Genomic DNA, 26,405 nt, shown 5'->3' on the forward strand with positions numbered 1-26,405 from the left:
CAAGCCAGGCCTGGTTTCCTTTCTATGCTGTAATTTATTCTCAATATTTCCCTGAGAAAACAAAGCCCACGCACCAGGCCAATCTATCAGCCAGCAAGTGTTGACAGTAACTAACTCCACTAACTTTGACATCCTCCCAATCAGCCAAGAAAAGGCGCCTGCCTGGAAGCAATTTATACCTACGGACATGGACATCCACCCCTCTTCTCAGAATCCTGTCTTGTAGGTACAATTGTGAAGTAGCTTTGAATAACAAGAGGTCACGCTCCACCCGTAGCTCTTTGCTCCTGTCGTTGCTCCCTTTCCTGCATTCGCCCACTCCCACCTCACCTGCCCATGTGACTCGGACTTTCAACTTTTTGCAAATGAAAACAGGGACACTCCTTAACTTCGACATCATTGTTCCCGCAGCAAGGACCTGCTTCCCAATCCACTGCAGCGAGGAAGGTGAATCTCTGGTTCATCGGCTGGGTGTGACCGCAGGGCACCCCTATCTGGCCGGAGGCCTCCCATCACTGCTGCCAAATCCTTTCCATTCTGAAATCTCTTCATGTCAAGTCCAGGCTTGCTAATCAAGGTTGACACAGACATACCTATCTGCCTCTGTTTCCCCTTTCCAAAGTATTTGCAAATATGTAATCTTTCCCCCCACCCCTCTCTGCCCCTCCCACTTTCTTACTGACCACACCTGCTCAGAATCCACATTTGGGGAGGATTCAGATGCTGCAACAGCTTCTGCAAGGGTGAGAAAACACACACTTGAATATGCTTGACTATGCTTGGTGAGCCACAGGAAATGCAAAAGGTGGTTACAGGAGTACCATCTCGCCTGGCAATAAAGCACATGCTCTGCATGCAGAGCCCCAGGTTCAATCATTTGCAGTTAGAACAGGGGTGGCTAATCTGCAGCCTTCCAGTAACTGCTGAATTATAACTCCTGTCATCCCTGGTCATGCTGGCTGGGACTGATGGATTTGAGTCCAAGCACATCTGGATAGCGAACCTGTGACTCTCAAATCCATCAGCCCCAGGCACTGTCAAGGCCAAAGGCTCTCTGAGTTAGATGGCTCTCAAGTGGGACAGCTGGAAATGACCACACTTTAATGAGAATATACGAAATGGCCTTATACCAAGTCAGGCCATTGGTCTATCTAGCTCAATATTGTCAATACTGATTGGCAGAAGCTCTCCAGGGTTTCTGACAGGAGGCATCCTTGGTCCAACCTGGAGATTGAACCTGGCACCTTGGACAGGCAAGGCAGACACTCCACCACGGAGCTACTGCCCTTATGGAGACCCTACCAATCAGAGTCCACAATACTGGGCCACAGGGACCAAAAGCCTTTCTCATTACAAGGCATTTCAGTATGTCCAAGTGCCTCTTAGAAGCTGTAGAATGTGCATTGATGACATGGGGGCAGGGAGAGGCATGCATGGTGTTCGGCTGAAGCTCAGATCAGACTGTCTGTCTCCAGCTCATTTCATGCTCTCAGGAACCCTGAAAAAGTTCACAGAATCATAGAATTATACAGAGTTGGAAGGGAATCAAAGGGTCATGTAATCCGTATGCATCAATGTGCATGCTTTGATGTGGGTGGGGAACTTATCTGACACATGGGATTCTCCCCAGCCCCCCCCCTTCTCCCAGCCCCCCCCCCCCGCCTTCCTGCATGTATTGCATCCTGGAACTCCCATGTTGCCTCTTACTTCTTTGGGTGGAGGATAAAAGAGGAGTGTGTAGAAACCAGCCTCATGTTTCCTCTGCCCACTGTTGCCTTTGGCTCCGCCCACCCCTGAAATGTGGCCCTCGGGAGCTTGTCCAGAATGGGCTCAACATCCCGAGTTCAGGGAGTGCGTTATGATCTTCAAGATGTCAAGGGCGAGTCTCGTCCCCAGGCTATGAGCAAAGGCTCCTCAGCCAGGGCTTGTGCTGGTTGCATTTCCAGCCACAGGCTGGCAGCTCCTGGGAAGTGAGGGGGAAGAGCAGGATAGAAATAGGGGCCACCCACCCTTTCATATCACTAGCATGAGTACAAAGAGTCAAATGGGATTCCTGCCCTGTGCAGCCTCCCTCTGCCAAGGCAACGCAGCATGTCAACATGTCTGAGCCTTTTTCAGACCATCCTTTGCCCCAGTTCACCATAAACAAAAGCTCCTGCACCCATTTTTAAAAACTAATTAATGACGATACAATGGACCCTTTGAATTTTGCCCCAAAATACACTTTAAGTAACAAACCAAGCAGAACATAAAAATTGTGGTTCCCAAGTATTGTTTTGATTTTAGAATACAAAAAATAATAATCCTGTAGTTATCTCTGTGGACAGTTTAGAAAAAAAATACAAAGGTGCTGATACCTTGTGTGTTTGTGTGATTTCCCAAAAAGATCCATTCTGTTGCACCAAAATTTACATTCCAATCCCTCTGCCTTTAAAAAAAACACTTATTTAAGCTCACCACAACCTATCTAGAAAGTACTGTTGTGAGAAGCAGCAAACAACCCTGATCTCATTCACCAATTCAGTGGGGAACTGGGCACAATTAGGATGAGAAAACTCTAGAAGATCAAGCCTGAGAAGCAGCAGAAAACAAATAATAAACTCCAAGATGACAAAAGTTCTGTTTCCAATTCGTCTACAAAACATATTTTCTCACTTCCTCTGTAAACAATGCAGATTGGGAAGCCAGCAAACCCTGAGCAGAGGAAGACAGGATGGTGTGTTCGCTGGAATGCCGTTTTGCCTCTCCGTTCAGTTCGGACGAAGAGAGAAGCTACAACATGGAGTTGGGTTGCTGGTGCTGCAAGCTTCCCTTTTTGATTGTGTGCATACTGAGGGACCTTGAAGGCACCCAAGTCCACCTGGCAATGAGGCCTCCACCTCACCCTCCCATTCCTAAACCCCCTTAAAAGTACAAGCCTGGCTGTATGGTAGGAAGGCACACTTCTCATGCCCATATGTACTCTTGTCCAGGCACAGAGGAAAATGCAAGCCCAGCTCATCCTCCTGCCAGGCAAATGAGAGCCAGGAGGTACTAGAGGCTGTCATACATCCGCAAGGTCTTCTCCAGCTGCTGACTGACTCTCTGGTAGAAGATGATCTGTTGCTTGAGGTATGACTGCATCATCCTCTTGAAGTCCAAGATGCGCCTCTCGTGGAAATGGTTCATCTCCGCCTGCAAGGCAAAGCCCACCACGCGGCAGCGCTTGCGGATCCCGTCTGCCTCCTCCTGGTCCATCTTCCCCTCGTCGCTCATCCTCTGGCTCTCCTTCACCTTGGCAAAGGCACCTGCCGGGGGGAGCGGGGCAGAGAGAGACAGCAGGCAAAGGCAACACCATTAGATGGAGGGTACCCCACTCATAATCCTCCGTCTCCCCCTTTAAAAGGCACCGTTTGCTTTGGATGTGATTTTATGAATGCACAGTTGTTTTAAACCAGTGGTTCCCGACTTCATTTTGGGCGACCCCCCCACCCCTTTGGTTCATCCCCAGTGCCCCCTATCAAACCCTATAAAAGCATCATTCAGAATAGCAGTTTGCATGACCCACTAAGGAAGATATTAACACAGTAAAATTCAGATCAGTAACAATTAATTGCACATTTATTCAAAATCCAATTAAAGCTATTTAATTAATTCAACAAAACTGATGAACACCCAGGCCCAAGGGAAACCTGAGGTTTACAGAAGCAGAAATGGGAACACAGTCTGAAAACAGTCCAATGAGGACTGAGCACGCTCAGTGGTTGCAGAATAAACTGGGTATTAATACCTCTATCAGTGTTTCTCAAATTTGGGTCCCCAACTGTTGTTGGACAACAACTCTCATCATCTCTTACCACTGGTCCTGCTAGCTAGGGATGATGGGAGTTGTAGTCCAGCAACAGCTGGGGACCCAAGGTTGAGAAACATTGTAAGTGGATACCTGGCACATTTTTATCAGGGCCAATGACAGCGGGGTGTGGGGACCTGGTACAATTTTCTGGTGCCTGACTATCTGGCAGGTTTTATGTAATTCTCAACAGAATATACAGTGATACCTCACAAGACGAATGCCTCGCAAGACGGAAAACTCGCAAGAAGAAAGAGTTTTCCGTTTTTCCAGGTGCTTCGCCAGACGAATTTCCCTATGGGCTTGCTTCGCAAGATGAAAGCCCATAGGGAAATCTCCGGGGACAGCGGGGAAGCGCAGCGCGTCTTCCCCACTGTCCCTGGACCTCTTCCGAAGGCTGGCGATGGGGCGGAGAGACCTCCTCCCCCCGCCAGCCTTCGGAAGGCTGCCCCGAAGGCTGGCGGTGGGGCGGAGAGACCTCCTCCCCCCGCCAGCCTTCGGAAGGCTGCCCCGAAGGCTGGCGGTGGGGCGGAGAGACCTCCTCCCCCCGCCAGCCTTCGGAAGGCTCCTCCGAAGGCTGGCGGTGGGGCGGAGAGACCTCCTCCCCGCGCCAGCCTTCGGAAGGCTGTTCTGAAGGCTGGCGGTGGACCTTCTCCTCTGTTCCCGGACCTGTCCTGAAGACTTGCGGTGGGAGAAGGGTTTTCCTCCCCACCGCCAACATTCAGAATGCTGTTCTGAATGTTGGCGATGGGGAGGAAAAACCCTCCTCCCACCGCAAGCCCTGGGAACAGAGGAGAAGCGCTGCACGCCTTCTCCTCTGTTCCCGGACCTGTTCTGAAGGCTTGCAGTGGGGAGAAAAGCCCTTCTCCGCACTGCCAGCCCGGCAAGCGGTTTCCATAGGAACGCATTAATTGATTTTCAATGCATTCCTATGGGAAACCGTGCTTCGCAAGACAAATAATTCGCAAGAAGAAAAAACTCGCGGAACGAATTAATTTCGTCTTGCAAGGTACCACTGTATAGTTAATGTCCAATGCATGCACAATCCTGAGTAACGTTCTTGTAAACTTGTGCTGTGAACCAAGCATTTTCAACTCTATACGGATATTTGATTCTGCACTTTGACAGTGTGACAGCCCAGACACATCTTACTATGAACAGTTGCATTTGTATGTTTTTCTAAGTGAACACTGTGCAAATGCAACAAAGTTATATAGTGCACATTGTGTTGTGTTACATGTACAAGTTTAACATTTAAAGTATAAGGTTTGTTTGACTACAATCATGGGGGTGTTGATATTATTGATATTAGTCATTAGGATCTTAATATTCTCAACAAGTACAAATATTATCATATCTATTCTTAACATAAAAATAAAATTGCACATTTATTTTATAGACTTGTAAAAAAAATAAAAATTAGCCATTCCGCCCTTGCTGAGGGGCCCATTTCTTATTTTATTTTTTACCATCTCAAATAAACCGTCTCACATTCCAAGGTAGTAATGATTACCACAATATTTACCATGGCCTTAACAGGTCAGGGTTTCTTGTTGGCTTAAGTTAATTTTGGAACCAGAAGGTTGCAAAAAGACTGCTCTGTGTTCTGATCTTGCTTTGACTTCTTGACTTCCTTATATCTTCCTTAAAATCACTGTCCCCCTTCTCCAAGCTAAGCATGATGCAATCTAGTTCTTATGTGTGGAAATAAATAATTAAAAGTGCAGTTTGACCTCAAGCAAGACAGACTGGGAAAGTCAGAGAGGGGCCACATTTGGATTGTCATATCAATAACCTTTGATATAAACAAGCTTTGTGCATTTGCCCACGCAAGCAAAAAAGCCAGGAAGCTACAGTTAACTATAGTTTCCTGTTGCATCTAAACTAGAAAACTGTGGTTGATCTAAAGTTTACTAACAGTGGAATCCTATATGTGGTCTGCTCAAACATATCTTTTCTGTAAACTGCTTTTTTTTGTTTTTTTACAATCAAGCAGTTAATTAATTAATTAATCTCCTAGCTAGCTGGGAGAAGTGGGGTGAGCATGCCAATATATTTTCTAGTATTTCTTTAAGCACACACAGCCCAGAAATATCACCAGATATATGGAAATGGATGAAGCTCTTACAGGAAACATCTCTCATGCTCTCTTTTGGGGTAAATTAAAGAAGCAGTTCCAGCATGAGATAGGGAGATGGTTCTTTATTTGCTCAGATTACCATGACTTATAACTGGGGGGAGACTCAACCACCAAGCTTGGAAGGCTGGCTAACATCAATGCCACCCAAGTGAAAAGGACTATTGGTCTAAGACAAGGCCAAGAACAAGGCTGGCCCTACCATTAGACAGAATGAGAATCTGGGGGCCATAGCCGTCTCCATTTTCCCAGGGTCTCCTCAAGTAGCTTGCTCTGGGGCCCCTAAGCAAGTCTGCAACCCTCAGGTACAGTGGAAGATGTTGCCCCATAATCACAAATAAAATTTAACTGCTGGTCTCATAAGAAGATCCATGCAGGAGAGGAAGGCACCATCTTATCCTTTGCTTCAGGCAACAAAATGTCTTGGGCCAGCCCCCAAGCAAGCAAGAGGCATCCCGTTAGCCACTACGGACTTCAGCAGGACTCTCCTCGTGTTCACAAGATTCTGAATCTATAAAGAATGAAGCCAAGAGTCCTCACTATTCAGCTGCCACCTCACGCTAATGCAAATGAAGAAATAACCCAGTTTTTGGCAATAAATAATTCAGATGGACTGCCTAATACACGAGGCAGGCACAGCGGACTGCCTTCTGCTCTCGCTGCTGCACAGTGGCCACCCTTCGGACTTACTCAGGCATAAAACCGCATCTTCTGGGCACAAAAAGAAGGGATAGCATTGGAAGAGTGCAGAAACCAGGCCACCTGCTGTCATTTGCAATGTACTCCCCATCTATAATTGATTGGGTTTTCTCACTGCATGCACCCGTTCACATCTGCTTGCAAAACTTGTGCCACTATTGCCATGACATCTGCATTTGCACCAACGAATTTATTCTGTCTCGAAATTATTGGTATTAGGTAGTTAGATTTTGAAGACTGCAAACCAGGTAACTGTGCAGCACGATCCTCTGAGTTTGATGGTACTTATTCCCAAGGACTTAACTCACAAATAAGAAAAGATTGCCATCTTATGATGCAGTCTTGTGGATGCCCCACCTTGTCCACTCGCCTCTTCTCACAGGGGCCAGCCAGATGCCTCCAAAGGAAACCCGCAAGCGGGATCTGAGCACCAGAGCAACTCTCCCCTCCTGCGGCGTCCAGCACCTGGGGTTCAGAAGCCTGTCTGCCTTCCATTGTGGAGGCACAGCAAAGCCACCAAGCCTTCAATTAGGTTTAACTGTGAAGAGAATGGGGCTTGCAGAGTGATCCTTGGTGTGGGAACAGGAGTGCCAGGAGGACGTCCTTATTTTCTTCCGTGGAGGATGTTCTGCCCAATCTTGGCTGCCCTTCAGTCTCATTTGGGGCAACACCCTTCCTGACCTGGTTAAAAATTCTTGGGCATTTGGCTCTCCTCTCCAGCTACTTTCTTCAGCCAAATCTTCTCTGGATTGAATCTTGCCTGTCTTTATTCCAACTCTTGTTATCTTCACAGGGACTTGGGGTTTTTTCAGTGAACAGAAAGCAGATAATCAGACCAATTCCAAATTAAGCCAGCCCCCAAATCCCTACGTAGACAAGCTTAATTTGCTCCTCAAATCCTTCCTCTGCCAGTCTGAAGGAGAACAAAATGAAACTATTCCAAAAATAAGCAGCTAAATGTCAAAAATAAGTGTCTAGACAAAAAGATTCAGCAAGATTCTGCATACTCTCGACGCTTCCCATGTGCCAACAGAATGTTGCCTCACTTCAGGAAACCATGACTTTTCCTGCCTCCTGGTCTTTCCTGAGTATAGGACTTTGGGGCAGGCCCCTGCCCCAGGTGGCAGCAGGGATAGAAAAGCCCCCACAAAGGCAGCAGGGCTGAGAGCTGACATAATACAGATCACAGTTGAAAAGCCACCATCTAAGTTCCTTGGGCTGCATCCAATGCTAGTTGTACTTAGAATAGGCCCATTGGCATAAATGGGTATCATGATCTAAGGTATTTGGATACACCCCATCAAACCCAGAGCTTAAGCTTACCCAACTGCACCATTGTAAAAGCAATGATCCTACCCCTAACCCTACTTACCTGGGAGTAAGACTGATCCAGCTCCTAACAGTCAGGGTTGGGGAGCCTCTCCTTGGCTGGATGGCCTCCTGTCTGGGATGCTGCAGTTGCAGAATTCCTGCATTGAAGAAAGGGGCCAGACTGGATGGCCACTAGGATACCCTCTACCTCTATTAATTCTATTAATTCACCAGCATGTCACTGTTTACATTAGCAAGATGCCAAGAGAATATGTGGTTGGAAATACCCACGTCCTGCCCTTCTTTACAAATTGTCAACCTTAGATGGGTGGGGAACTGCTTCAGATGTTGCTGGACCAGAATTCCCATCCTCTCTGACCACTAAGCATGCTGGCTTGGGCTGATGGGAGGCCAGAACCATCTGGAAGGCCAGAGGTTCCCCAGCCCTGTCCTAGGAGAAGAATGGCAGAGAAGAGAATATGATATAGAAGAGGTCTGAAATAGAATCCTGCAATACCCCAAAAGCCCACTGAACGCATAGGCTTGCTCTCCCACCCTCACTGGCTCCAGGGAGTGGGAGCGGGCTGGGAAAGGGCCTTCTCTGTGGTGGCCCCTGAAGTGTGGGACCCACAGAAGTGAGTCTGGTGCCTTCACAGCGACAGATTCTGGAGGATGCTGCAGATGGCTTCTCACCCTGGCCTTGGGCACCTGAGGACAGGCCTTACTTTTATGGCTTCAAGTTGTTCTTTTAAACTGTTTTAATAATAATAAATTAAAAAATTGTCCAGCAGCACCTTAGAGACCAACTAAGTTTGTTCTGGGTAAAAGCTTTCGTGTGCATGCACACTTCTTGAGATACACTGAAACAGAAGTCACCAGACAGCGCATGGAAATGCCGTTTACCTTCCCACCGGAGCAGTACCTATTTATCTACTTGCACTTTGACATGCTTTCGAACTGCTAGGAGCTGGGAACGAACAACAGGAGCTCACTCCATCGCGGGGATTCGAACTGCTGACCTTCTGATCAGCAAGCCCTAGGCTCTGTGGTTTAGACCACAGTGCCACCCATGTTTAGTTGTTGTTGTTTAGTCATTTAGTTGTGTCCGCCTCTTCGTGACCCCATGGACCAGAGCACGCCAGGCACTCCTGTCTTCCACTGCCTCCTGCAGTTTGGTCAAACTCATGCTGGCCACTTCAAGAACACTGTCCAACCATCTTGTCCTCTGTCGTCCCCTTCTCCTTGTGCCCTCAATCTTTCCCAACATCAGGGTCTTTTCCAGGGAGTCTTCTCTTCTCATGAGGTGGCCAAAGTCTTGGGTGAGAATCCGTGTCTCTAGAGTTGGAACAGATGCAGCTGTATCATAGAGCCTGGCTATATACAATTGATTGTTTGGTATGTTTGGGATGGTAGCTGGAAGCATGTAGATATGTTTGTTGGTCAGTTGGTTTTCAGTATAAGGTGGTGTCTATGCACCCATCCTGTATTTTTATAGTAGTGTCCAGAAAATATATTTCTTGCATAGTCCAGGTCACTGAATGTCTGGTGGAAGGTGTCCAGGGTCTGCTGACCATGTGTCCAGATAATAAAAAAAATTGTCAATGTATCATAGGTACAAGAGAGGTTTGAGTGGGTAGGAGTTTAGGAAGCGTTGTTCCAAATCTGCCATGAAGATGTTGGCATACTGGGGGGCCATGCGGGTGCCCATTGCTGTGCCGCTGATCTGGAGGAACAGGTCATCTCCAAATTTGAAGTGGTTGTGGGTGAGGACAAAATGGCAGAGTTTGGTAGCAAAGTCCACTGTGATTTTATCTGAAATGGTGTTCCTGTTTTTAATATTGTGTTTTAATGCTGCAGCAGACCCTGGGCAGTAGGGTGAAGGGCAGGTGATAAGTGAATACTGTAATTATAATAAAATATGGTGTAGTGAAGTTAGGAACTTTCAGTAGGCAAACTTTGGTCAAGCTGAAGAAAAGCACTGTGGGAAAACCAAAGGCCAAATGATTTATGGGAAATATACATCTGTTGCTTTAAAACTGTAGACTAACTGGCTCTGAGAGTGTGAATACTTATCTCATACATCTGCAGGAAGGAAAACTTCCAGTTGATTAGTGGTGATTTAACACCTGGTTACTAAGTGCTGTCCCTGTGTGAATAAGGGCTATCAAGCCTCATTACAGGAGAAAGGAGGATCTGCTGTGTCTGTGAGAAGTTTGGGAGAAACCCTTTGATCCCAAGGTTTTGAGTACAAACAAGCTTCAGCAGTCACAAGCTGAGTTATTATCCAACTCGGTGACCATTGGTAAATTTTGAATTAATTAGAAATTCTGAATGGTCCTTGGGGTCTGATTAAACATGGGGTTTTAAGGATAAAAACCTTAGTAAAGGAGCCTGCAAGCGGGCAGCATCCATCCGCCCTTCTGCCAGATTCACCACCTTGTTGGCAGTCGTCATTCATATGCGTGTTCTTTGTGACGAAGAATTCCTGTTGTCTTCTTGAGATGCGGATTCAGCCGAGAACTTTACGAACTGTCTTAACTTTTCTTGTGTTCTCGTTTTGTAAGTACCATATTTTTCGCTCTATAGGGCGCACCTGACCATAGGGCACACCTAGTTTTCAGAGGGGGAAATCAAGGAAAAAAATATGATACCCCCCCCAGCTCTGGGAGCAGCGGACAGGCTGCACGCAGCCTGTGCACTTCTCCCAGACCTTCTCCCTGCTATTGCGGGAGGTGGGGGAATTCCCCCATCTCCCATAAAAGCCCACAGGAAGGAGAAGGGACTGACTCGGCCAGTCAATCCCTTCTCCCTCCTTGGGGAAAAGCCCCCAAGAGCGGCGCACTCTTTAAAGGCTGCACGGCTCCTGCGGGCTTTTCTGCGAGGTGGGGGAATTCCCCCACCTCGTAGAAAAGCCTGCAGAAGCCGCACAGCGTGTGGCTTCTACTTGCTTTTGCGGGAAGTGGGGGAATTCCCCCATCTCCCGCAAAAGCCCACAGGAGCCGCGCACCCTTTAAAGAGTGCGCGGCTCCTGTGGGCTTTTTGACCGAGCGCTGCGTTCCCCACCACCAGCCTCCAAACCAGGTCTGGGAGCAGCGCAAAGGCGTCGCATGCCTTCCCGCTGCCCCCTGAGCCTGTGGGGCTGGCGGTGAGGGGAAGCGCTGCTTTCCCCCACTGCCAGCCTCAAAGACCAGACTCTCCTGGCTTCAGCGAAAGCAACGCGAAGCCTCCGGAGCGCAGGCTTTGGAGGCTCCGCGTTGCTATTGCTGAAGCCAGGGAGCCTGCTTTCGCTCCGTAGGACGCACACATTTCCCCTTCATTTTTGAAGGGGGAAAAGTGCGTTCTATAGAGCGAAAAATACAGTATGTTTAGCTAGCGATGCTTTACAATGTTGTTATTTTCTTGTCTGAACCACATAAGAGTTGTGCCTACTTTTAAGTATGTTTAATCTTGTTTTTTAAATAACTTTTAAAAAAGGATTTTCCTATTTTGTTCTGTGTGCCTTTCTGGGGAAAGTCTGAATCCACAGTCTGACCACTTAGCCTCCTACTGAACCTGTTGAATTTCTGCCTGCATTTTGTGGTAAAGCAATACGGGGTGGGGGCAGCTGTCCTTTCCCTTTCCTCCTGGCACTTGCGTGCAAGTAAACAGGATCTTGCTTCCCTAGGAGTTCATGTCCTCCCTCACTGCTGACCGGAGGTTATATAATCCATTGTGGCAGCCCAGGAAGCAGTTATGGAGCTGGCTCATGACACCCCCACCCCACCCCTGCTTACGATTCCTGCCTTTCTTCAGCAGAAAAAGAACATCTTACAGAACAGAAAGCAGAGTTTGGGTCAAGCTCCAGAGACCTCGAGATGCTGCTGCACCACAACTCCCATCATCCCTGAGAGTTGGCCATGCTGGCCTGAGTTCATGGGAGTTGTAGCACACCGACACTTGGAGGGGCCCTCTGCTCCCTCCCCCTGCACTCACACAGCCGCAAAGGTTTCACTGATGGCCATGGCGGGACGGGGGGATTTCTAAAACTGCCGGGGTTTGGTCTGGATGACCCCTTGGCTACCTTTCACAGTGGGAACACAGGTTTCTGGGCAGTTGATGATCACGGTGAGGGTTTGCCTTGCTCTTAGCACGTTTCTCCCTTTTGTCCCGAGTTTGCATGTCTTCAAAGTCCATGACACCTTTGGTGAAGGCTGTTCTCCAATTGGAGTGGCAGCTGTATATAATACAGCTTGGCAGCTGTATCCATGGCTGAGCAGCCCTTTTTAGGATCCACTCTGCTCACCCTGAAAAGGTGCCCTAAACATGGTCTGCCTCCCTTTTTCCCTGACTGGATTACCACGCCCAGTGGGGTCAGCAGTGGTTGTAAAAGACAATTGAACTTTGGAACATGAAATATACGGACTGTGTTAGATAACTCTCACAATAAAGTAGGTTCCGTGATGTGATGTAGATTTCCCAGAACATTTTGACCTTAAACTTTCCAGAAGAGAATCCTATGCAAACTAGGGAGATTTGCATGGGGAATTTTTCCAGTGCCCTAGAGTGATCTAAATTCAGCATGTTTATTTTGTCTCCCATAAGCAAAGCTCAGAAGTTCAAAACTGCCAAACTGGATTTGAACTGCTGTGAGCAAAATGGATTTGTGGGAAATGCAGCGCACCAATAAATTGGCTGTGGTTATGATCCTAGGCCACCTTTTCAAACCCATCTGGCACGGATCACCACCCACCTCGCTTTTCAGTGGGAAACAAGGCAGCTCTTGCCTCTGAGCTCAAACATGACTTCTCCTTTTCCCCTGCCCTGATTCACGGGAGTGTCAGCCTACTCCAAACCCCACCTTCAATCCACAGGTGTGGTTTAGATTCCATGTGTGTGTCACCTTAGTGAGGCATGCAAACAGGAGAGACGCCCACATTGTCTGCAATTCTCTCCTTCTCTGCTCCCACCAGCCATAGGGAAGAGATGGAATCTGCTGCCACAAGGTGTATTGTATTGATCTTTATTACGGCCATTGGCCCATCACACGACAGTTTCCCATACCAACATAATGTACTTAAACCTCCAAATTTAAAACCGCCAAAACTTACAAAAAACAGACAAGAACCAAAGCAAAACAAAAACAAAAGACCAACATCATACATTACAATAAATTTGTAACATAAACATCGCCCTCTACTCATAAATTAGTAGAAGACATCAATGGTGAAATCACCTAATTACATCCTAAAACATAGATCATAGTTTAAAGAGATTATCCGAGTCGCACAGGAGTCCGTTTCTCTTCTTTAGGGATAGGACGCTAATCAAGAATCTGGCAATCATGAGTGATCTTAGGGGGTCATCATCATTTAATAGATATCTCAGTTTGGCTTCATTCGTATCATCGGCAATTCCCTTTAGATATTGAGCAAGAAACTTGCTCCTGGCCGATGAGTGAAAAGCACAATCAAAAATTATGTGATGCAACGATTCCGGTGCCCCACAATTACAATCACATAAGAGCGATATCTGTCCATTGGAGAATCTATTTCTCAGCACGTTCAATGGGAAGGTGTTGAATCTTGCCTTTACAAAGGCATATCTATGAGCCGAAGAAGTTAAGGAATTCAAATAGTTTGGGAGCCTTAAGAGGGGTAATAAACCAAGGTTTAGAGGTGAGCAGGTACCATTGCCCAAGACCATTTTCTGCTGCAAGTCCATCTCCTCTAGTTTACAGGTTACTGTTCTTTTAGCTGGAACTATATCCTGCTCTAGTAATTTGGATGGGGAGATTCCCATTGCCGTAATTTTCAGTTGTAAATTTTTTACCCATGGGCTCTGGAAATCATCTCTCCACATGCATTGTATCAAGTACAAGTTTGGGAGATTGTGCCATAGAGATAACCAGTGACAAAGTATGTGCTTCCACAGAGCGTTTTACAGGGATACAATATTAAGCTACAGGGAACCAGGCAGAGGGCCTTCTCGGTAGTGGCGCCCGCCCTGTGGAACGCCCTTCCAGCAGATGTCAAAGAGATAAACAACTACCTGACATTCAGAAGACATCTTAAGGCAGCCCTGTTCAGGGAAGTTTTTAACGTGCTGATTCTTTTAGATTTGTCAGCAGCCTTTGACATGGTCAATCATGATCTTCTGGACCACCGCCTCACCAACATGGGAATACAGGGCAAAGCCCGTAAATGGCTGTGCTCTTTTATCTCTGGTCAGGGACAGAGGGTGGTGCTAGGGAGGGAGATGTCGTTGCACCACTCCTTGGTGTGGCAAGTGCCACAGGGTGCAATCCTCTCCCCAATGCTTTTTAACATCTTTATGCGCCTCCTTGCCCAGACTGTCCGGAGCTTTGGGCTGGGCTGTCACCAATATGCTGATGACACTCAGCTCTATCTGCTGATGGATGGCCACACCGACTCGGCCCCGGATACACTGACCAGATGTTTGGAAGCTGTGGCTGGATAGTTTTGTGGGAGCCGATTGAAACTAAATCCTTCAAAGACAGAGGTCCTATGGCTAGGTCGGGATGGCATGGGGATGAGGGACCAACTCCCTTCTCTTGCGGGGGCCCAATTAGTGCCATTGCCTTCCGTTAAGAGTTTGGGTGTAATCCTTGACTCCTCCCTTTCCATGGAGGCGCAGGTTACAGCAACAGCCAGGGCGACATTTTTCCACCTTCGCCGCATCAAGCAGTTGGTCCCTTACCTTTCCCGCCCCGGCCACAGTGATCCATGCGACGGTCATCTCCAGGCTTGACTACTGTAATTCGCTCTACGCGGGGCTGCCCTTGAAGCTGTCCCAGAAACTCCAGCGGGTAAAGAATGCTGCAGCGAGGCTCCTCACGGGGTCTCTGCCATGGGAGCATATTCACCCAGTGCTTTTCCAGCCGCACTGGCTCCCGGTGGCCTTTGGCTTAGAATCAGTTTGATTCCCTCCCCCTTTCTTTTTCCTTTCTCCTCCTGTGATGAGGCTGCATTTTCAATATTTTAATGTATTTTAATTTTTAAGTTTGTATTCATTCAACTTGTTTTTATTATTGCTTGTTAGCTGCCCTGAGCCTGGCCTTGGCTGGGGAGGGCGGGGTATAAATAAAAATTATTATTATTATTATTTCTCTCTTCAGGCATCTCAACAGCTTTCTTTGTCTTTCCAGTCCTCCAGGCAGTCCACACCATCACCTGCTGCTGCCTCACGTGCAGGCAGAAATTGATCCAAATCTCCTCGGGCAGATCCCGCGCTTTCTGCCATCTGAAGTATCTCCAGTTTGATCTCTCTCAGAATTCCACGTATCTAGACTCTTAATTCTGACAGCTGTTCATCTAGTAGCCATTGTAAAAAAAATCAACACAGCATTATTTTTACCAAATTCTGTTTAGTCACACACCCTTTGGGAGTCTCTGCTTCCAAGAACTTGTGTCTGCTTACACATTCCTTTCACACAGGAATCAAACACAGTTTTGCTTTTCATAGCAAACAAGCATGCTCGCAATGGAGAGTTATAGACAATATATGTTGAAGATTTAAAGCAGGTTCAGACTTTAAGCGTTTTGGTTCATTCTCATGCCTGTTAATAAGTGCTTTATCATCTCCCAGCAGCCCATTTCTTTTCTGAGTAGCAATTAACTGGCAGACAGAAAATCCCATTCTTATTTGCTTCCAGTCTTAAAAATTGTTAAAAGAAGGAGGTTTGCTGACCTGGTGCCCTGAAAGGGTGGGCCCCATGGAAAGTTCCTTGCTCAAGATGTTCACCCACCCCCTGGAAACTTCCTTGCCTCGGGGAAGCAATTCCAACAGAACACCAGAAATATTATTGATATTTTAGAATATCTGGAATTTAGAAATGATAAACAAATGGCCTTAATGCTAATAGACGCTGAAAAGGCCTTTGATAACATTTCTTGGTGTTTTATAAAAAAACAGATAAAATTAACGGGTCTGGGAGAGAGATTTGAGAGAGGAATTGAGGCCATCTATACAAATCAAAAAGCAAGATTGATTATTAATGGCATTACCACAGAAAATATAGAGATTAGAAAAGGCACAAGGCAAGGCTGCCTCTAATAATAATAATAATAATTTATTTATACAGTGGTACCTCGCAAGACGAATGCCTCGGAAGATGAAAAACTCGCAAGACGAAAGAGTTTTTCGTTTTTTGAGTTGCTTCGCAAGATGAATTTCCCTATGGGCTTGCTTCGCAAGACGAAAACGTCTTGCGAGTTTGTTTCCTTTTTCTTAAAACCGCTTGAAGAGGTGCAGTTGCAACTTGACCGTGCTTCACAAGACGAAAAGACTTGCGGAACTAATTAATTTCGTCTTGCGAGGTACCACTGTACCCCGCCCATCTGTCTGGGCTTCCCCAGCCACTGTGGGTGGCTTCCAAAAACAAGCAGGATTTAGATTAAACTATAAAATACTAATTCACTGGTTAAGAACATGAGCTTAGAGGAGAAGAAAGATTTACAAGAAAGCACACGTCTAGAGATTAAGAATAAAGTAAAATACCTAGGAGTTTGGTTCTCAGCTAAATGCATAGACTTGTATCAAGAAATCATAGAATGAAATTAAGAAAAATTTGGAAATCTGGAGCAAACTTCACCTCTCCCTTTGGGGTAGGATATTGGCAGTTAAGATGAATGTTTTACCAAAAACGATTTTTTTATTTCAAACCATTCCATTTTAGGAGGTATGAATTGTTTTCAAAACTGGAGAAGGGCCATCGCAAGGTTAAATGGAATGGTAAAAGGCCAAGAATAAAACATCTAATTCTTATTGACCAGAGGGAGAGCGGGGTTTTGCTCTACCTGATCTTGAATTACCGTATTTTTTGCTCTATAAGACGCACCTTTTCCCTCCTAAAAAGTAAGGGGAAATGTGTGTGCGTCTTATGGAGCAAATGGAGGCTGCGCAGCTATCCCAGAAGCCAGAACAGCAAGAGGGATTGCTGCGCAGCGAAAGCAGCGATCCCTCTTGCTGTTCTGGCTTCTGGGATTCAGAATATTTTTTTTCTTGTTTTCCTCCTCCAAAAACTAGGTGCATCTTATGATCTGGTGCGTCTTAAAGAGCGAAAAATACGGTATACCATGCTGCGACTGGGCTGTCATGGATTAGAGAGTAGATCATACTTAAAGACACAGATTTATTAGATTTAGAGGGCTTCAACAACAGGTTTGGTTGGCACACGTATATGGTTTAGGAGAAAGTTAAGGTACACAAGGGGTTTCTAAACCATATAATTAGAAATCACTCCATAAAATCTGAGACAAATATAAGAGAATACTGGAACCTAAAATCCCCTTGTGGACCTCCCTGATAGAGCCACGGCAGTAAAAAGAAAAAATGCACAAGGTGATTGGGCAATGTATAGAATGCTATTAGAGGAAAATAACAATAATTTTAACCTGAAAAAAATTGATGAAATTACAAGGTATGTGACGGATTGGCTACAATACTTTCAAATAAACAAGAGGTGGATCATTGATAGACAAACAGGATTTGAAAAAGAAACATCAAGACTAGAAAAAGAATTAGTACAAGCCAAAAGTAAGCATATCTCCAAAATATAATCTCCAAAGTATAATCTTCTACTCGAGTGGGAAACTAAAGAAGAAGAAGTGAAAAGTGGAATGGTAAGTTGGGCCTGAGACCTTAGCCATAATATCTATATGAACCAATGGGAGAGACTATGGAAAGAAGATGTCAGCTTCACAGCGTGCTATAATTTAAGAGAAAATATTATGAAAATGTTATATTGGTGACACCTCACTACAGCCAGACTGGCCAAAATGTATAAGAGTAGATTGGAAAATTGTTGGACATGTAAAGAGGGGAGAGGGTCATTTATGCATATGTGGAGGGAATGTGGAAAAATTAGGAAGTTTGGGGACGTTATAAATAACGAACTAAAAAAGATGTTAAAAATCCCATTCACAAAATGACCAGAAGCCTTCTTATTAGGGATAATGCCAACTGAAATAAAAAAAGAAGTAAGACCTCTCTTTATGTATGCAACATCCGCAGCCAGAATTTTAATTGCAACGTATTGGGAAAATGAAATTACACCTACAAAATCAGAATGGCAAGTTAAACTATTAGAATATCTGCAAATGGCAAAAATGACAGGGAGGGTAAGAGGGTATTAGAAGCAAAAAGTAAATCAAGAATGGATTATATTCAAGGAGTATCTTAAAAATTACTGTGACAGCAAAAACCTCCTGGCAGATCTTGAATGAGTCTTGCAATGTACAGATAATATAAGTAAATTTATTGTTTCTATTTAATTTTTATTTTTCTTTATCAAAAAGATTTATGAATAATAATAATAATAATAATAATAATAATAATAATAATAATAATATATTTATACCCCGCCTATCTAGCTGGGTTTCCCCAGCCACTCTGGGCGGCTTCCAACAAAACACTAAAATACAATAACCTATTAAACATTAAAAGCTTCCCTAAACAGGGCTGCCTTCAGATGTCTTCTAAAAGTTTGGTAGTTATTTTTCTCTTTGACATCTGGTGGGAGGACGTTCCACAGGGCCGGTGCCACTTTCGAGAATAGTATGAAACTGTGTAAAATATAACAAGAGTAATTCAGTTTTTTTGAGAACATTCAGAAGTCTACTTTAGGTCTTTTTAAATGCTTTGCATTCTTTATTTTTTTGTTGTATGGGATGGGATATAAATTGTAATATATTATATTGTTGTATAATTTTGTGAAATATGTTTAATAAAGATTTTTTGAAAAATAAAAAACCCTAAAACGTCCTTGTCTCCAGTGTGCTGTCATCTTCTTCCGAGACACTGAGGTTTCCTCTCTTATCTCAAAAGGGAATTATGCCTTGATTACCTCTGACCACCGCATAATTATCTCTGCCAATGGGATCACCAGTAGCTGATAACTTAGTCTGCCATCTTTCTTCCCCAGAAGTCCAAATGGAACCTCCAGTTTCCAAAGCAGTCTACCTTTCATGGCTGGTTGTTTTATGCCCTGCTGGCAAGCTTCCTGGACTGGAATGGCTTGGGTCCGGTCCAAGAAGTCCGCCTTCCCCAAGCTCGGGCCTTCCAGAGATTTGAGACTCCAACTCCCATCATCTCCAACCATCAGCAATGAGGGCTGTGTCTGATGGGAGCCGTAATCCCACTGGTGGAGGAAAGGGGTGCGGTGGGTGCGGTCTGCCCCAGGTGTTATCCTGGGGGGGGTGACATCGCCGCCCCGCCCCCTGGGCAGCTCACCCCACCCCCAGGTGCACAGCATGTGTGCCGCTCTGGGTGCCGGAGCAGGCAGCTCCGCCTCTGCATAGTCCATCTATATGGAGGGCTGCAGTGGCACTTTTCTGAAATTCCTATTAACCAAAAAGGGCCCCCACTTACCTGGGAGTAAGCCCCCTTGAACTCAGCGTTATTTACTTCCAAGTAGATGCATATTGGATTGCGGTGTAACAGCACAACCCCAAATGTGCATTAAGATGATAATCATGTTAATTTCAATGGGGCTTGCTCCCAAGCAAGTGGGTGTGGAATAGTTTTTCAGTGGGGACTACAACCCTGCAAACTAGTCTGAAATGGGGTCTTTGGGAGTCCTTTTTTCTTTTTTAAAAAATCTTGCACCTGCCATCAATAATACTGGTCTACCTTATGGTTGTTTTAAAGATTACAAAAAAGGAGAATGCATTTGATATATTTCGTATCCAGCTTAGTCATACTCAAAGTAGACCCACTAAAATTAATGCCCATTCCTAGTTTAGGTCCATTAAGTTCAGTGGGTCTGCTTTGAGCATGTCTTGTTCAATACAACCCAATGGACAACTCAAGGAAATCGTACAATCACAATCACATGCAGATTTATTTAGGCATTAAGTCGTACTGATTTCAGTGAGATTTACTTCTATGTAAGCATGCAGCCTTTATCAATTAAACACACATAAATTGGCATTCTTATTCCCAAGTAAACATGCAAATGTCTAATTGATTTGTGGATTAAACATTGCCACCTTGACACTATGGATATAAAACTCATTGCTGGAGTTCTGAAAGCACAACCCAAATGATCAAGGAGATGGAGCAACTATGAAGAAAAGCTGCAGTGTTTGGGGTTTTTTTGTTACTAAAAAGGGGACATGTGAGAAGTTTGCCAGGAGTGGAGAAAGAGAAGTGTTTCTCCCTCAACACCAGAATGAAGCTGCATGTTGGGAGATTTGGGACAGATGGTAGAAAGCCCTTCTTTCCACAGCACACAGTTGATCTATGAGACTCCCTCCCACAGGGGTCAGGAAGGGCCACCAACTGGGAGGGCTTTCAAAGAGGGTTCAACAAATTCTTGGCATCTTCCCATACAAGGATCCCTCTTTCCTGTGAATAAGCCCTTTGACCTCATGAAGACTTTATTCTGAGCAGACATGCCTAGGACTATATACTGTCCATCTCCTACGTGGAGGAGAGGCCTATCGATGGCTCGGCTCTGGGATTCTTCTGAAAACCAGTTGCTGGAAGGGAGGGAAGAGGGCTCTTGGCCACGGTGAGCACAGGATGCTGGCCAAGATGGGCCATGGGCTGGATCCAGCAGGCTCTTCTTATGCTTTTACTACAGTGTCTGCCTGGGACAAGAGCCTCCCCAATCTGAGGGAAGCAGAGCTGAACTGGAAAGGCCCCTGGCAAGGCCCTCCTTCTGCCCCCCCTGCAGAGCGTGGCAGCCTCGCCAGGTCTTGGCACCAAGAGCCACCACAATGCTGCCTGTGCGGTGACAAGCTCTCTGTGTAACCATGCCCATGTGCCCCTGTGAGCTGCTGATCTCTGTGTAACTTTCTGCCTTTTTTCTCAATGCCTGGGCACAGTTCCAGGGAGATAAGTCTCAGCCAGCCTCTGTCTCTGTTTCTCTCTCACACAGACACAAACACACACAGAGACAGCTGCTCTTTGTAATGAAACCAAAAGGCAAGGCAGTGGGTGTCATGGAATCCTTTCAGATCCCTTGTTTCAATTCTGCTTTCATGCCTGACTGTTACATTTATTTATTTATTTAACCTATATAACAAAATTTATATGCTGCTTGATTACAGAAAACCTCTAAGCTGTTTACAAATTATCAAAAAAGTAAAATTCTCAAACATATTTTAAGCAGGTGCTGAAAGGTTGCAGTGAGGATGCCTGCCTAATGTCAACAGGCAGGGAGTTCCAAAGTGTAGGTGCTATTCCACTACAAGACTGACTTCTTACGAGTGTGGAGCAAGCATGATGTGGACCTGTAACCAGTTCTGCAGACTGACATGATCAAAAGGGCATGTCTGGGGTAAGGCAATCCTGAAAGTAAACTGGGATGGTACTTCTCTATTGTACTATATTTTAAATTCTAGTCTTCCATTAACTTAGTTTGTGAGCTATTCTGCATCTGCATGCATTAACAGCTGGAAGGGAGGGGGAACCCAGGATATGAATAAAATTAATTATGTTACAAATAAATAAAATTCCCACAGGGAAAGCTGAGCGAAATGCAGGCAACAAGGGGTTGAGATCAGAGCACTAATAAGCTTCCAGAGAGACTGGCTTGGTTCAACAAGCTAGCAAACAGGGGCAGCTCCAGAACTTCTGTACTAAGGCCTCAGATCTGCTGCCTCTTTCCTCCCTTTTAAAAACTTTGTTTTGTTTTCTTTTGTTTTACTTATTTTACAGCTGGGCAAAGTACAGTCCCTGCTCCCCTTCACTTTAATCTGCCAGAGGCATCTCTACAGATAATTTGCATATGCAAATTTTTATGCTGGGGGGAACAGGGCCTCAGGTCCTTTAATTCCCCAGAAATGTTCCTGTGAAACAGCCAGTTTCTCGCCCTCCCAACTTGGCCATCCTTGTTCCATCCTCATTGGGGATTGTGAGGACACTGCAGGTTAAGCCACACGGAAACTGCTTTGAGACATGGACACAGAATTCCCACCGTGGATTTCCGGTTTGCTGCGGATCGCATTGGAGTGTGAGTCTAGTTCTCTGGGACAGACTCGATCGCCGCAAGGGATTTAGGGGAAACACAAAGGCGCTGTGTGCCTTTGGAAGAAGCCCGAAAGGATGTTTTGGGCGCTGGGGATATGGCTGCGCACTTAGCAAGCTCTCTTGCCCCCGATCCGCCCTATAAAGAGCAGGGAAGAAGGGCGAGATTGAGCCGCGAGTGCTAGGATCCATTGGCTACCCCGTGGTGAGAAGCCTCAGGCTCCAAGCAAAAAAGCTGCAAGCTCTCTGGTAAATTAAAGCTAAAAGCCAAAAGGATTAATTAATTGGCAAAAAAATCTGGATTATAATTGGCAAAAAAGATGGGGTGAAAAAAGGAGGTCTGTCCTGGCTGTGATGAGCTCTACTCTGCATGGGGACTTTCTACAAGTGCTAGAGTAGCGGATTGCATTTTGTTTTTCTTTTGCTGCCAAATAACTTTCACTAAATAATTTACAGGGTTGGAAAATAAAGAAGGACTAACTCCCATCCCTGTACATAAAGGGGGAGCTATAATTTGGAAATAAAGACTTACTTGAACTCTGGAAGTACAATCTTTCCAATGGGAAGTATAGATACAAGACCGCTATACACATAGCGAGGAAACAGAGAAAAGTCTTAACAAATAAAAGATTAGGAAAAGAATTCATAACATCAGATAAGACAAAAAAGAATAGTAATTTATGTATAGACAGATATGACCCGCAGCAAATTTTTAAAGATGAGGAGGGAAGAATGATAGCCAAACAGATGACATCACAAGGCAAAAATAAATAAATAAATGTAATAGAATATACGCACCGAATGAAAGAAAATCGGAACTTTATAAACTGTTAGAGGAAAAATTATTTGAATTTACAGATCAGAAAATAATATTTATGGGTAACACTAATGGGGTAGTGTCCCTGGATATAGATAGAACAATAAGAAAGATGGATTCGAAAGATGGGAGACTACTTGCCACCTTTTTTTAATCTGGTGGAAAATCTTACATTAACGGGCATTTGGAGATTCAAACACCCTTTGGAAAGGGAATATACTTTTTTCTCAGACCCAAATCAATTTGCTAGAAGAATAGCCTCAATATGGATTTCCAGTGAACTAACATTAAGAACGAGAAAGGTGGAAATACAACCAAGGACACTTTAGGATCATAATGCAATTTTATTGGAATTAAGAAGAGAAGAAAACTCACCATTTAGGTGGAGGCTAAATGAAGGACTATTAGATAATCAAATGACCTTGCAGAAAGCTCAAAAAACCCTGAGAGATTATTTTGAATTGAATTTGAATCATGGTACGGACTTAAATGTGGTTTGGGACACAAGTAAGGCAGTGATGAGAGGTTTCTTTACACAACAAAACATCTTGCAGAAAAAGGCAAGGGAGAAGAAAAAGAGTTATTAGATGAGTTGATTATGAAAAGCAATTAATTAAGAAACCCGGAAACGAACTGATAAAACAGTGTATTAAGATGTTACAAACCCAATTTTCGATGCTAATAAATCAGGAAGTTGAGTGGGTGAAAAATTGATAAAACATAAAAATTTTGAATTTCTTAATAAACCAGGGAAACTTTTAGTGTGGCAATTAAGGAAGAAGGTGTCATGTGACAAAGGTATTTGAGAGGAGAAGCAGTAAAGGAGTCTAGAAATGTGAAATGCTAAAAAGCTTCAGAATCATTTAGCATGCTGAATCACTGTGACTCATCTTGAGGATGACTCATTCCCTGTATAAGTATTGTATCTGCTTGCAGGCAGACTCAGTGACTCAGTCAGTGTCTGCAGTGTCTCAATCTATGTGTGTGGTGGAGCCTGTGCTCTGTGAAGCCTGTGCTCCGTGGAAACTCTGTGTATGCTCTGAAGCTAGTTTAATCTTCTGTTCACTATGCTGTTATTTGCAAACAAGTTTATTTTAACTCATTAAAGCTTTTATTCTTTTACTGAAGAAGACTCTGCATTATTAATTTACGCTGTGCGTCAGAAAGGTATAAATACAATTAATAAATTGAAAGTAGAAGACAAAATAATAGATAATCCAAAAGAGATTAGGAAACAATTTGTAAGATTTTATATGGAAACTTTATATGTGCACTACCGACAGATGAAAGACAACATAATATAATAGACATATAGTGGTACCTCGTTTTGAGTCCGGGATCCGTTCTGGAGCCCCGGACGCTCGACAGAGCGTCACTCTGCACACGCGTGTGGAGCAGTTTTGCACTTCTGCATATGCGTGAAGCGCAATTTAGCGCTTCTGTGTGTGAGTGAGTGGAAAACCCGGAATTAACCCATTGCAGTACTTCCAGGTTTGCCACGGATGTGCCACGGAATGGACGACCGATAGAGCAGACTTAAACCGAGGCATCACTGTAATAGAATATCTGGAGGCCAAGAATGATAAGGAAGCAGCTTTGATGTTTATTGATGCGGAGAAGGCCTTTGACAATATTTCATGGACTATGGAAAGGATGGAATTTGGAGAATCATTTCTCAAAGGAATTGGTGCTATATACTCTGAGCAGAAACCATACTGATTGTTAACAATGTACTTAGTGAAAAATGTGACATTACTAAAGGAACTAGACAGGGTTGTCCCCTGTTGCCATTATTATTTACCGGTATTTTAGTCCTAGAAGTCCTGGCGAGAACTGTAAGAGCAGGAGTGAAAGGAATTTCGGTGGGGAACAAAGAATATAAATTGAAATCCTTTGCGGACAATCTTGTGATAACAGTTGAAGAACCTTTGACTAGTGCAACAAAGGCACTAGAAAAGATTCAGCAGTTTGGACAAGTTGCTGGTTTTAAACTTAATAAGACAAAACCCAAAATGTTGGTCAAAAATATGACAGTACAATCTAAATAATTGATCATAGAAATAACTGTGGGGGAAAAGGTCAACTATTTAGGGGTATAGTTAACTTCAAAAAATATTAATAAATTTAATGATAATTACATACCTATGTGGAAAGAAGTAAAGAGAAACTTGGAGGTGTGGGGAAGGATGAATTTATCATTTTAGGGAAGAATATCAGCTATAAAAATAAATGTGCTACCAAGAATACTATTTCTGTTTCAATCAATACCACGATCAGTGTGGTAGGGCACTTTAAAGAATGGCAAAAAACAATATCTAAATTTATCTGGCAGGGGACTGGACCAAGAATAAAATATAAGTTACTGACAGACTCTAAAGAAAGAGGTGGCTTCTCCTTGCCAGATTTGAAGTTATATTATGAAGCGTCCTGCCTTTTCTGGCTTCAGGATTGGATTTTGTTTTTTAAAACCCCAGATCTTTAGACGTGGATGGTGATGATAATAGGTTTGGGTAGCATGCATATTTGTGGTATGAAAAAACGAGAGTACACAAGGGATTCCTGAACCACCTGGTAAGAAAATCAATCTATGGGGTATGGGATAGATACCAAAGTTTATTGGAGCGGAGAACACCATGGTGACTCTCTCCATTGGAAACAATTTCGGTTAAAAAATTGAATATGAGAGGAGAGTGGGCCACTTATAAAGAATCGTTAACAGAAGCAGAAGATCAACTAAAAATGAAGATATAAGAGAGTTACTAACAGATTGGTTACAGTATCATCAATAAAATAACGTCTTTAAAGTAGATAAGAAAAAAGGTTTTGATACAGAGAGGTTGAGGTTTGAAATAGATCTGTTGCAAAATAATGTGAAAGTACTTTAAAAAATGTACAAATTACTTTTAGAATTGTATACAGTCATGCCTCATGTTGCATCCGCTTCAGGTTACGTTTTTTCAAGTTGCGTCCCGCAGCAACCCGGAAGTACTGGAACAGTTACTTCCACCGCTCGTGCAGAAGCGCTAAATCGCGCCACACGTGCGCAGACAAAGCACCTCAGGATGCGAACGCTTCGAGTTGCAGACGTGCCTCCGGAACGGATTATGTTTGCAACTCAAGGTTCCACTGTACAAAAGATGAAGAAGTTAAGACAGTGATGATTCACTGGGCAAGAGACTTTGGAAACAATATCCAATTTTCATTATGGGAAAAGTTATGGAAAGAGGATTTAGAATTTACTGCATGCTGTTCGTTGAAGTACAACTATATGAAAATGATGTACTGTTAGTATCTAACACTGAGTAAAATTGCGAAAATGTATAGAACTAGTTCAAATCTGTGTTGGAAATGTAAAGGGAATGAGTGTACCTTCTACCATATGTGGTGGTCTGTGGAGTGGTAAAAGCTTTCTGGGAAATGATATATACAGTAATGAGTTAAAGAAAATGTTTAAGAAAACTTTTGTTAAAAAACCAGAAGCTTTTTAGTTAGGTATAATAGGTGAAGAGATACCAAAAGAAGACAAAAAGCTTTTCATGTATGCAATGACGGCAGCAAGAATACTTCTAGCCCAGAGATGGAAGGAGGGAGAAGGGCCAACCAGAGAAGAATGGCAGACTAAATTGATGGAGTATACAGAG

The 26,405-nt window shown here is 44.3% G+C and overlaps 1 protein-coding gene across 5 annotated transcripts in view; it reads right to left on the reverse strand.

The window, feature by feature from the left end:
• SNX33 (sorting nexin 33) overlaps window positions 1-26,405 on the reverse strand; it is an 89,726-nt gene that overhangs the window by 53,859 nt on the left and 9,462 nt on the right. Inside the window, exon 2 of one of the 5 annotated variants that reach the window (XM_053364479.1) lies at window positions 2,201-3,287. The exons of 2 other annotated variants lie outside the window; for them this stretch is intronic. In XM_053364479.1, coding sequence (XP_053220454.1) covers window positions 3,034-3,287 — 254 coding nt within the window. In that variant the 3' untranslated portion in view covers window positions 2,201-3,033. Of the gene's footprint in view, window positions 1-2,200; window positions 3,288-18,343; window positions 18,539-26,405 lie in introns of those variants that run through there. 2 more of the 5 variants (XR_008327473.1, XM_053364481.1) reach the window with 2 other exon arrangements.

This window comes from Podarcis raffonei, chromosome 14, assembly GCF_027172205.1.
Source record: "Podarcis raffonei isolate rPodRaf1 chromosome 14, rPodRaf1.pri, whole genome shotgun sequence".
NCBI classification, from domain to species: Eukaryota; Metazoa; Chordata; class Lepidosauria; order Squamata; family Lacertidae; genus Podarcis; species Podarcis raffonei.